The sequence below is a fragment of the Sinocyclocheilus rhinocerous genome, unplaced genomic scaffold, assembly GCF_001515625.1.
Source record: "Sinocyclocheilus rhinocerous isolate Xijiao unplaced genomic scaffold, SAMN03320098_v1.1 scaffold642, whole genome shotgun sequence".
NCBI classification, from domain to species: Eukaryota; Metazoa; Chordata; class Actinopteri; order Cypriniformes; family Cyprinidae; genus Sinocyclocheilus; species Sinocyclocheilus rhinocerous.
Genome location: NW_015626390.1, coordinates 722583 through 736215, shown reverse-complemented (window position 1 = coordinate 736215; position 13633 = coordinate 722583). Strand labels below are relative to the sequence as shown.

The 13633-nt window shown below is 34.8% G+C and overlaps 1 protein-coding gene across 1 annotated transcript in view; it reads left to right on the top strand.

The window, feature by feature from the left end:
• The window catches only part of pard3aa (par-3 family cell polarity regulator alpha, a), a 481339-nt gene that overhangs the window by 351255 nt on the left and 116451 nt on the right, over positions 1 to 13633 (top strand). Inside the window, exon 21 of the mRNA XM_016519585.1 lies at positions 11988 to 12116. Within this exon, the coding sequence (XP_016375071.1) occupies positions 11988 to 12116 (129 nt within the window). The remainder of the gene's footprint in view (positions 1 to 11987; positions 12117 to 13633) is intronic.

Genomic DNA, 13633 nt, shown 5'->3' with positions numbered 1-13633 from the left:
CCTGTATTCTTATACTTGAATAAGAATATAGACATGAATAGATACAGTATTTTGCTTTTAGTGGATCACATGTACTTATAATGCAGAACCAAAGTAGATTTTAACATTTTGGGATTTTGATTAAATAAGAGCAATTGTAATATGGATTATTGGTCATTGTCATCTGATCTTGGTTGTCTTTTGCCCTGTTTCTTGCTAACACAGGCATGTGTGAAATATGCTGGGCTACAGTAGGTGTCAGATCCAAACGCTCGTCTGGACGGAGTTACAGAGATGAGAGAGAAGGGTTGAGAAGCCTAACGATATGTTAAAATCATGTTCTGTGTCTATGCAGTGCAACAGTTAATGACTCCCTCAGAGTAGCTGACAGTGGCGTACGGTTCCCTCCATGACATTCAACACATGCACTTCTCACAAGCTTCCATGTTTGATCACTTTTGCTTTTTGCTAATGCGGTTTGAATCTCATATGCTCTATGGCATATCATTATTGCAGTATTTGCAAAGCAGCACCCCTTTGAATTCCTTCTGCCTCGTCTTGTACTACACAGATTTCTTCAATTAATTCAGCTTGAACATACTGTACATACTAGAGCATACTGCTTGAGTTGTTTTTTTCTTCTTCCTTGTAACAGATAATGATGATATTGTTTATTGTAAATTGCAGTAATTTTTCTCTCTTGAATTTATTTGGATACCAAATAGTGGTTGTTGTTTTTCAAGCTTGAACATACATAATCGAAGATACAGCTTGTTTTGTTTTGTTTCAGTGCTGTCAAATCGATTAATCGCAACCAAAATAAAAGTTTGTGTTGACATTGTGTGTGTGTGGCTGTCAAACTGATTAATCGCATTCAAAATAAAAGTTTGTGTTTACATTATATATGTGTGTGTACTTTGTGTGTGTGTGTGTATATATATATATATATATATATATATATATATACATACACACACACACACAAAGTACACACACATATATAATGTAAACACAAACTTTTATTTTGAATGCGATTAATCAGTTTGACAGCACTATTTTGTTTTCAACCAACAATTATGGAAACCTGTTTCTGCCACAGGATAAAAAATAAATACGTCATTGTGAGTTTATATTTCACAATTGTGAGTTTACATCTTGCAATTTTGAGCGTACATCTACCAATTCTAACTTTTTTCTCAGAATTATATATGATATAAATGTGTAGTCGTGAGTTTATACGCTGAAATTGCAAGATGCAAAGTAGAAATTCTTGAGATAAAGTTAGAATTGCGAGATGTTAACTCACAATTATAAATGTATAACTTTCAGTTGCGAGATGTAATGTTGCAGTTTAGAGAAGAAATCTCCAAATTGAGAGATGTAAACTCGCAATTGTGAGAAAGAAAGTCAGAATTGTGAGATAAAAAGTTGTAAACACACTATCTATCTATCTATCCATCTATCCGTCTATCCGTCTGTCTGTCTGTCTGTCTGTCTGTCTGTTATTTATTTATTTATATATATTTCCGTGTCGGAAATCAAGCTTCCATAAACAGTCCAACCAACGATGATTAAATAGTTCTGATAATTGCATACCAAATTGTGATTGGTTTTCTTTCATGCATTTATTTTAATACTGAATAGATTTTTTTTTCAATGCATTTTCATACATATTTTTCATTCATGCATTTTATTCATTTTTACACAACTCTGGAACACTTGCTTCTGATTGGCCAGTCATGATATTCTATGATAAAATGATATTGTACGCCAAAAATGTATATATTTGACGACTGTCCTTGGTAACCGAAATCTGTAGCCTACATATGTTTCACGTCTCTCTTGTTTTGCTGCCTTGCAAACAATGGTATTTCCTCTTGGAAATGTAAATCAAGTTCTGTTCTCCGTGGGTTTTTCTGTGACCAATATCCCTTCAATCTACTTGGCCTCTAGGGATTCCTGTAAATTGGTTAAAGTTGCATATATTTATGATGTGCATACACATGTACACACACAGAGGATGTGTAAGATAACTTTCCGATTGCAACCCCCTCCGGATTCCAGCAGTGATATCATGAATATATTCATCAAGTGCCCTTCACAGTTAGCAGGATGCTCCCCGTAACCCTCTGCACCAAGATTTTCATTTGCCTTTTTGTTTGTCTAATTCAGACCACAGAAATAACGATGCTTGGATGCCAACTCGCTCTTTTTCTAATCGACATCCTTCTTGAGGAACGACGCTTGAGTGTGTGTGATCCAAAGTGTCCGTCAATCCTACATCTTCTTTGCCAAGTAGGAGCCTCAAGGCTGGAATATCTTCATTTGCCGTTTAAAAGCGCCATCTTTTTTCGCACCTCCTGTGACGCCGGGTTTGTCAGCGGATGGCGGTGTGGCGTTAGAGGTCAGGGATAATGAGGTCCGTGGGGACCGGCTTAATCGCCAGCTTTGGCACATAACATGGCTATAAACAACAGAGCTTGTCGCCGGGGCAACGGCGGCGGTGCAGCGACTCGGGCGTAAAATAATGATGTTCCCATTAACATGGGCTAAGTAGAGAAGGCTAGGGAAATTTGGAGAGGCACTTGATACTCCTGCACTTTCCTTCATTCATTTTGTCTCTCTCCTCCTAATTAGATATTACCAGCCATCTTATGCTGGCTGGTAAAATGCTGGCTGTGATTTCTGCCGTTCTTTGCCCTTGAGTGAACAACCTCCAATTGCCACTAGAACATTAGAGGAACCGGAGGAGCGCACAGATCCAGCTTTCTCTTCTTCTCCATCCTAACAAGAAGATTTCAAAATGACATGTGGCTGTCCAGAGCCTTGCCGTAGGAGCAGAACGGCCCCGGCTTTTGCTCTGAATGGCTGTTTGAAGTGGAAGATGCACCAGAACAACTGAAGATTTTATTTTCTGTGAAAGTATATGTCTGGGTGAATGTCATCTGTGAATTAAGCGAGAATTGACATAGAAAAATGTATATATATATATATCTCAGATCTTAAAAAACAAAAATGTCTGGACAAAATATGGTCATAAAACACAAAAAATAAAACAAAAATGTCTGTAACAAAATAAAATCCTAAAAATCAGCTGCATTTTATTACTATTACTATTATTATTATTACTATTGTTTTATTATCTTTATTAGTATTATTATTGTTACACAACTATATAACTTAAACTTTTTTTTCTTTTTTTTTTTGTTGAAATGTTTTGCAAAAAAGAAAAAGAAAAGAGATTATGCTGGGTTAAAAATGTTAATAAAAACATTCCATCATGTACAGTTTTTTTTATTCAGAAAGTAAAGATAAAAAAATAAAAAAAATTATATATATATACTGTGTATATATATATATATATATATATATACACACACACTGCTGTAAATTAATTGCAATTAATCACACTAATACATTAATTTTTTAACTTGTCTTTTCTGAAAATTTACATAAAATAAATTATTTAAAATAAAAGTATTCACAATAAATTAATGCAGGAAAATTGCCATTGACTGAAAATAAAATAATCATAACACATTTGTTTTTTCACAATACATGTTATTTTCTGTCACTGTTTGGATGCAAAAAAAAAACACTTACAGATGAAGCAGAAAACATCAGGCTCACGTTTGCATTTTCTTCTGTCACTGACCATAATTCTATCCTCAAAATCAGGATTAGGCATACAACAATGCCATCATACAGGTGAGAATTGATGTGAATAGAACAAATAGCTGTAATCTCTGCTCAGGAGAAGACAGGAATCACGTGTTTGTGGTGTTTTTCTGCTGCTTGAGAGAGAATACAAGACTTCTTCACTGCACAAATGATTGTCAAAAGCAAACAATGCTACGAAATTATATTCGTATAATAATATTTGGACATGCTCGAACAAAACAGACACTATTTTTGGATTCTGTACCCCAAAATTAGTAAGAAACAAGTATTGGATTAGTTATCATTATTTTTTATTTTTTTTGGCGTATTGTCTTATGTCATTGTAGATGCTGTAGTTGGAAGGAGCGATAGTAATGGTAACTGTTTTCTTCATGGCAGCTCTGTTATAGAGAGACTGGCTCGTTGTATTACCTGACTCCAGTTTGTCTGACCTGCTGCTCTTTAGCTGCTTAACGACCCGGTCATTTACTGCAGGAACAACATATAACGCAAGACTCTTATGGCATTCACTTCTCGAAGTGTTTGGGAACACAACTTAGCTCTGAGCATTACCGGCAGTTTCAGCCATTGTCTTCTTAATGTGTCCTGTTTGGCCTTTATAACAGAGTCATGTGCTGTTCTTTAGAGCGCCAGGGTTCAGGTCCGTCTGTCCGTCTACGACCGTAACGTCAGACCTCTTGTCTTTAGACACAATAATGTGGGTCTGCTGGAGCCATAGTAGTACATTACTGCTTTGTAAATCAATACAGCTGAGGTATCATCCACGTAAAAGAAGAATATAAACCATGTCACTGACAGCAGTGAACGGAAGATGATGTTTCCAATGTGAAGCTGGTTAAATGAGCTTACACCAATACTGGGAAACAAATAAAAAGGCAATATTTTTAGGGCTGTCAAGCTTGAACTGCCCTGTTTTTAGGGGGAAAAAGTATGTTTATGTACATATTTACATGCTTATTTACCTTGATGTATATTGAAATAAAATTCAATATTTAAAATTAAATAATTAATCACACTAGATTAATTAAATACAATTTATTAAGCTGTTTTTAAATTAAATACTTTATTTAAAATTAAAATCAGTCAGAACATTTTAATGCATACATTTTTTTTTTCTTTATTAACTGGCTGTAATAATTTAAATTCAGTAATTATTAAAACTAATTAATCATACTAAATCAATGCATTAAAATGGACATTTTTAGCCTGCTGTTTTTTAAATGAATAAAATAATATATTTAAAATAATCACAGTAATTTAATGCATTACTTTTTTTTTCTTTTAACTTGCTGTTTTTTTATTATTTAAATAAATAATAAAAAATAAAATAATCACACTTAATGCATTAAATTTGTCTTTTTAACTTGCTATTTTGTATTTAAATAATCATTCAAATAAAATAATCACACTGCATAATGCATTCAGATTTTAACTTGCTGTTTTTAATCATTTAAATAAAATTAGTTATTTAAAATAAAATAATTGATCACAATAATTTAAAGGGGTCATATGATGCTTTTTTAAAGATCATTATTTTGGTGAGGTAGATATGTGGGGGCGTGTTAGAATGAGCCGTTTTAGGGGGGCGTGGCAGAGTCTTAACTTTGATAAAGAATATCTCTTTGGTTTTGAGACTTTAGTCTTTGCAACTTCAGGGATCTTATCTATGCACAATCAGCTTGTAACACTCCAAAGAGAAAGGAAAACTTGAAATCGCATCATATGGCCCCTTTAATGCATTGTGCAAGTTGCAGTCTTTTAGATAATTTAAATGAATAAATTATTTGAAGTAAAATAATTAGTCACTAATTTTTTTTTTTTCTGTTAACCCTTTTTTAAATAAAATAATTATTAGTCTACAGTATCAAGTGCATATTTTCACATGAAAGGTCACAAACCTTCCTCACGCAGCACATTGGGTTGGGAATGCGATGCATAAATTGCTGTGTGTTGTGATTGCTGTAGACAGGCGTCCCGTGTCACGTCTCTGTAGTGTAAACAGGCCATTGTAATGCATTGCTTTGTGTGGTGAAATGCTGGCTTTGACAGCGCTGGTGACAGAGATGAAGGAGTGATTGAGGAGATGGCATTATTCCGCCGCACACGTGGGCTGTTGAGTATAATAGCATGGTCCTTTGGGTAAACTCACGTTTTGTTGAGCATTAAAGCTTGATTGGCTCGTGCCTTGACGGGTGCAGTGACTCCTGTATGAGGCCTTGATTGAGTAAAATCTCTGATTCTGTGCTGAAGCTGGAATTGCAGTGTGTTTGTGTTCATATGGTCCTTTGTCTAACCTTGTGGAAACAGAAAATAGTAGAAACTGAAAAAACCTCCATTGTGTGGACCTTCCTCATGCTCCCAGTGTGGAAACAGCCACATAACGTGACTAAATAATAGATACTGTAGGTTTAGAACAGAATACAAGAATACTGTGCGGAATGGAGTATTGTGCTGTGATGAACATATGGTTGCTGTTTGTGTACTTTATATATATATATATATAGAGAGAGAGAGAGAGAGAGAGAATATTTTGAGAAAAATGCATGCACTACTATTAAAAATGTTTGTGTTCAATATGTTTAATTAAATTAATTAATTTATTGATTGATTGATTGATTGATTGATTAGAAATTAATACATTTATTCAGCAAGGATGCATTCAATTGTTCACAAATGACATTTATAATGTTGAAAAACAAAATAAATTGTTCTTTTCAACTTTCTATTCATCAAATAATCTTCAAAAGATAAAATGTATGATGGTGTCCACAGAAATATGAAGCAGCACAACTGTTTTCAACTGATAATAATCAGAAATGTTTCTTGAGCAGCAAATCAGCATATTAGAATGATTTCTGAAGATCATGTGACACTGAAGACTGGAGTAATGATGCTGAAAATACAGCTGCGCATCACAGAAATAAATTACAGTTTAGCAGATATTCACATAGAAAACAGATATTTTAGATTGTAATAATGTTTCACAATTTTACTGTCTTTACTGTATTTTTGTACAATTAAATGCAGCCTTCTTTTGAAAGCCTTAAAAAAAATCCAAACTTTTGAATGGAAGTGTATATATGATTCAAAAAGAAATATATTTTAAATTCTGTTATTTTCCATTTTAACTACACTGAAAAAAAAAGTTGTAAATAAAAGATTACAAGAAAGTCTTTTACAAGAAAATACGTTTTCAGTCATTCTACTTCAAAATTGTACATTTAAATAAGTGTTGCTTATACTATTTTCTTTGTAATTATTTGCTAAATGTGCTGGCAATTTGATTGAAAATTGTTTCTACACCAATTTTATTCAGTCTAATTTTTGTGTATACATGTGACCCTGGAGCACAAAACCAGCCATAAGGGTAATTTTTTTATTTATTTTAGATTTCTACATCATCTGAAAGCTGAATAAATAAGCTTTCCCTTGATGTATGGTTTATGGTTATGATAGGACAATATTTGGCTGAGATATAACTATGTACTATATACTTTGAAAATCTGGAATCTGAGGGTGCAAAAAAATCTAAATACTGAGAAAATCATCTTTAAAGTTGTCCAAATGAAGTTCTTAGCAATGCATATTACTAATCAAAAATTAAGTTTTGATATATTTACGGTAGGAAATTTACAAAATATCTTCATGGAACATGATCTTTACTTAATATCCTAATGATTTTTGGCATAAAAGAAAAATGGATAATTTTGACCCATACAATGTATTGTTGGCTATTGCTACAAATATACCTGTGCTATTTATGACTGCTTTTGTGCTGCAGAGTCACATATGTCTAACCTATTGGTAGTTCAGTCAAATAATGAGTCAAGGAGATCAGTTAAAAATTTAAATCAGTTTCTTGATAATGGAAATTCAAGGAGAGCCCACAGTATACATACTTTCTGTTTTGAATACCTGTTTGACCTATTAAATTTGCATAGCATTCTTACTACATAGTACAGAAATAGTATGAGTAGTGTGTAAATACACTATTCCTGTGTTGTTCGGAACATGGTCGAAGTTCACATGTAAGAAATGGCAGAAGCTGTAGGGAAGGGTGTAGTAATTATAATGTGTTTGGTTTAAGCAGAAATGTACGGGAGGTCCTGCCGTGATAGAAAAACAAACGTGTGTGTGTAAGTGTATGTATGGTGTGTGTGTGTGTGTGTGTGAGGTGGAGTGTTCCCTCTCTCCTGCACAGGCGTGTGTGTGAGGATATATATATATATATATATATATATATATGGTTGCTAAGGTGTTGTGGGATTTGTGGCTGTATCTTTGAGCGCTGTATCACTAAGGCAGAATCCTGTGCGATCGGTGGTATGCTGTGAGTCTGTGAGCGAGTGAGTGGTAAACTGACCCGAGGGCCCGAGCAAACAGCTTTGAAACTTCTCCACAAATAGACTGTTCACCTACTGCTGAGTCCAGATTCTGGCGTTATTACGGGTGACACTGACTGTGACCCGCTGACGGCCCGTCTGACTGCCAGCTCTGCCAACACAGCGCCAGCCAAAACCAATAGCACTGATTCAAGCTCATTCAGCTGGAGAACAAAAGGACAGAGAACACTGTCTCCATGTATTGTGCGGTCTCTGATTCATTTACCACTTAATTATGTCGCCACCATTCAGCTTGTTCTGTTTCTGTGTAGCATAGACAAGAAAATACTGCTGAAGCTATTAGGGATTGTTCAGATCGTTTGCTCTGGCCGCACCGATCACAGAAGAGCTGTCAAGGCTGTTCCTGTACATTTCAGATCTGTTCGTTCATATTCTGATTCTTCAGATTCGTCATGTAAGAGTGTCTATATATATATATATAGTTTTTTTAATATTTAGAATATGTAAACACAACAAACAAACTCGACTCTAAAGCAAACCAAACAAAGAGCATCCCAGGTGACTGATTATGATTCACTTGAAGGCAGATTGTTTTTTAGCATTATTTATACGCTATTCTAATATTTATTGATATTTTGAATTAGCTTTTGTTTTTATATTCTTAGTTTTTATTAAATGTTAAGTTTTAGTAATTGTTTGTGCTTTTGAATTTGGATTAGTTCTTGCATTTTTAGTCGTTTTGGTTAACAATAAAAACACTGATATATGAATGAGAATGAGATGAATGAGAGTCAGTATTTTGAAAGTTAAATTGAAGAAAGTAGGATAATCAATAATACCCAAGTGCTCTGGATTCTGCAAAACCACAATGTGAATGGATAGTGGACTGAATCCATATCAGGGCGGAGCCAAAAGAGATGTGAGTTCAGTGTGAATGCAAAAAGAACTGGCTCTGGTTTACTTAAAGACATCATCAAATCAGAAGTGGAGTTTTATTTATGTTTGTTATCTTTGTTCGCATATCTTAGAGTTTACAGAATTCACTGTTACAAGATATACACAAATACACAAATGTACAATATTTTTCTTCAAGCAAAACCTACCAAAAATATTTATATCTTGGCATGCACTGTAAAAAATGCTGCTGCAATTAGTTGAACATTTTTGAGATAACTTAAATATCCTTCTCAGCTAAACTAAAGTGAACTAATCTTATAAGTCAAGCATAAACACTTACTTTTTTAAGTCGATACAACACATTATTACAGATTCTAAAGTTTGAATTTTAATTAGTGATAACAAATGACCGAAATCATATTTTATAGTCTGTACATTTTTAAATCCAAATTTATAATTGAATTTTTAAATGATTATACCTGAATTTGCGACCTGTTACCGACTAGCAACTTCTCATCAAGCCATTTCTTGGGGTCTTTATAAGAGGCTCTTGTAAAGATGATTGATGGTGAAAACAAACACTCAATGTGAGGTCTAGGGAACGTGCCAGAGCGTATTACTTTCCATGTTTATCAAAATGAACGAAGTGAACTGGGAGACTCAGTCCCATCCCACAGGTCACAGAAGTACTGTTTGCACATCAAATACAACCCAGTCGTGTTGTTCATTACAGAGTCTCTCCATTTGTTAATGACAATTACACTTAAAGCCTCAGGCATTGTGGAGATGACTAAAACACAGTGCACTCGGCCCATTTCATCTGCGAATTGACGTCGACTCCCGCAGGAGTTTTACTGTAAGGGTTAAAGGATTTGCATTCAGCCCACAAGAAACCCTTTGAAAGAGCCAAAGAGTCACTTTTGACCCTACTTGTTTGCTTGCCTTAGAAGTTTGAAATAGATTAATTTCTCGGCATATCTCTCCACGTGTGGTTTTAAGAGAGGGACGTGCTGAAAAGGAAGATTATTTAAGGAGAGTTAATGAAAAAGTCCTTGAGATGTACGGTGGGCTGTCAGCGAGAGCAATGATAGATCGAGCCTCGCTGATATTAGCATGCGTGCGGCGGACTTTTACACCTAGACCCGGGCCATTTGTAGATTAATTAATCAGGTAATGTACAGTATCCGAAAGTTTGGCTTTTCGAAGCTTATGTAACCAAAAGAGAATGTCTCCCACAATCCTGTGCTGAACTGAGGGTCATTCGAGCGCCGGAGCAGGCCCTGGAAAGTAGAACAATAAACATATTTTGGGGAAAAGGGTTTCCCATCTCATGAATATATTCAGTCCGGTGGCTCTACATAAACATGAGTTTGGGGGGAAGGTTTGTGTTCTCGTGGTCTCCGGTGAACCTTGGCGAGAGAGTTAAGAAAATAAACATGGGGTTACAGTGGTTAGTTTGCTGTAGAAATGGGATTTTTGGGAAATGGAGGGCATCACACATCCATTCGCTGACTATTAATGTGAGTTTTTGTTTGGTAATCAAATGATTTTCATAATCAATGCACATTCGTTTTTGAATGGAGGCATCGCGAGAAAGCAGCTTAGTCAATGAAAATGATTACGTTCATCGAATGGAAATGTGGTTTTATCGGAGGCACTCATTCATATTGTCGCTGCACGGATTTGCACACTCTCTGTTATTGCTTTATTTGTACAAAATTTGATTATCGCCCCCAGTAATCCTGTACACGCATAAAACTCTCCGAGAATTATTGGAAACGTATGTTACGGGTCTTGCTTTGACTGGAAGACGGACCACAATCCGCATCTTCCCTCCAGCCAAAGCTATTAGTGTGCACAGGAAATGACATCACAGACATGCCTCGGAGACTTTGGATCCCGAAGGCAGCTGTTGATAATGACGCAGTGTTGTTCCATTGAATGAGAAGCCAGTCTGTACCACATCCTGTCCAAAGGCTGGACAGAGTAACGATTTAAGATTTGAATCAGGAAGGGACAATAAAATTATATATATATATATATATATATATATATGTGTGTGTAAAATAGATGTAAAATACTGATAAATGAAACAAAACATTTACAAATTTATAAACACTAGAAACTTGTATTTTAGTTTCCCTCACTTCACAACAAACGCAGGGCATTTCAGATTAGGAAAAAGCACCACTTATATTCTGATTTTATTTTATTTTTATTATTATTTATTTAATGTAATTTAATGTAATTTTATTTTATGTTTTACTTTATTTTATTTTATTATTTTTCCTTCACTAAAATCATGCTAACATACATATTGTGAAACAGTGAGTGTTTTAACATTTACAAATTGGCCCCATTCACTTCCATTGTAAATGCCTCATTGTAAGACAGACAGACAGAAAGATAGATAGACAGACAGACAGACAGATATACAGACAGACAGATAGATAGATAGATAGATAGACAGACAGACAGACAGACAGACAGACAGACAGGAGATGGATGGATTCATTTATTTATTTATTGTTTACTGGTGATAAGTTGGAATTGATTCCATAAAGCTGCACTGTTGCTCAATTTCCAGTTTTATTATTATAGCTTTATTTTTGACAGGCGTTTCTAGTGCAATAGATAGATAGATAGATAGATAGACAGACAGACAGACAGACAGGAGATGGATGGATTCATTTATTTATTTATTGTTTACTGTAAATAAGTTGGAATTGATTCCATAAAGCTGCACTGTTGCTCAATTTCCAGTTTTATTATTATAGCTTTATTTTTGACAGGCGTTTCTAGTGCAACTTTATTTCAGTGCATTTAGAAACATGCATAAAGAAGTGTTATATAAGATACCTGCTACTTCTTATTAAAGATAAGATGATACTTTTTATATTGCAGTCTTTTTGTGGAAATGTGAAGGGATATGTTGTCATACCTGGCCGTACCTCTCCTTGACATGTCAAATATTCTGACAGTTTAATTTCCTTTAGGTATGCCAGTGCTCTTATTGAAAAAAAGAAACCACCTTAAACACAAACAGTCCGTCTGAATTCATCCCACACTCTGTCTCCGCTGACGCAGGTTCAGCAAAAACCGCAAAGACGAGAGGCAAGGGGACAAGATGGAGCGGAAGGGGTCCAGCAAGAGCAAGATGAAGGAAGCTCAGGCCACCGAGGAGGAGACGCAGAGAATGAGGCTGGAGCAGGAGAGGTGAGCGGCTGCGTCCCGATCCCCGTAAAAAGCCTCGCAATTAACCACCGCTGCCCGGGAAATTAGCAAACTGTCTAATTAAGTAAATGGGGTCCGGGGAGGTAAAAGTTCTGGGAAAGCTCTTAGATGTCATTGGTGTAAACGGTTGAGAGCTTTTATAACAGTACATTAAATTGATCACGTATGGATTGTTTGTTTCTTTTGTGCTTTTGAAGGGAAGGAACCAACCTGATAATGGAGGTTTTTTTGGGCTGCGGACTAAATGGAGGCCCTTAGTGAGGAACTGAATGAAAGGGATGGTGTTTTGTTTTGTTTTTTAGTTACTCTCATTTTGGCTTCCTGTCTCTCAAATAATTAGCAATGTTGTTTCTAGGCAGATGTTCTTTTCCCTCTCACAAAGATGGGTAACAGCAGAGCAGCAATTTTAAATAGAAATATGGGTTTATATATAATATAATATCAATATGAAGTAGCAGTAGTAGTTGTCAACATTAATAATAATCAGAAATGTTTCTTGAGCAGCAAATCAGCATATTAGAATGATTTCTGAAGGATCATGTGACACTGAAGACGCCAACCAGGGTAAGAGTTCATGTTATCAGACCCCTTAAAGGAATATTCTGAAATTCATGCTTGTTTATCTTTGAACAGGTAGATTCACTGCATTTACCTAAATAATGCTATTTAGTTTGGAAATTAACCCTAAGTAAGCAGTGTTTGACCATGGACCTTCTTTGTCTGTGAAATTTTTGCTAATGACCATGATCGTGATTATGACTGAATGTTGATTGCCAAAATAAAAGGACTAAATGGAGGCCCTTAGTGAGGAACTGAATGAAAGGGATGGTGTTTTGTTTTGTTTTTTAGTTACTCTCATTTTGGCTTCCTGTCTCTCAAATAATTAGCAATGTTGTTTCTAGGCAGATGTTCTTTTCCCTCTCACAAAGATGGGTAACAGCAGAGCAGCAATTTTAAATAGAAATATGGGTTTATATATAATATAATATCAATATGAAGTAGCAGTAGTAGTTGTCAACATTAATAATAATCAGAAATGTTTCTTGAGCAGCAAATCAGCATATTAGAATGATTTCTGAAGGATCATGTGACACTGAAGACTGGAGTTATGCTGAAAATTCAGCTTTGAATTATTTGAATTAATAAATTATATTTTAAAATATATTGACATAGAAAAGAGCTATTTTAAATTCTAATACATTTTCACAAAATTGCTATATTTACTGTGTTTTTGATGAAGTAAATCAAACCTTGATGAGCATAAAAAGATTATAAATAAATAAATAAAACTTTTGACCAGTAGTGTATATTCATATGTACAATAGTGGCCAAAAGTAATGTCCAGAGAGGATATTTCTCAATATTTGCTTTTAATGACCCTACAAGATAAAAAAAATTAATAATAATAATAATAAAAAATATATAATTATTATTATTTTCTTCTAAAATATGTGTTATTTTTTTTGTGCTGTCAAACGATTAATCGCGATTAATCACAG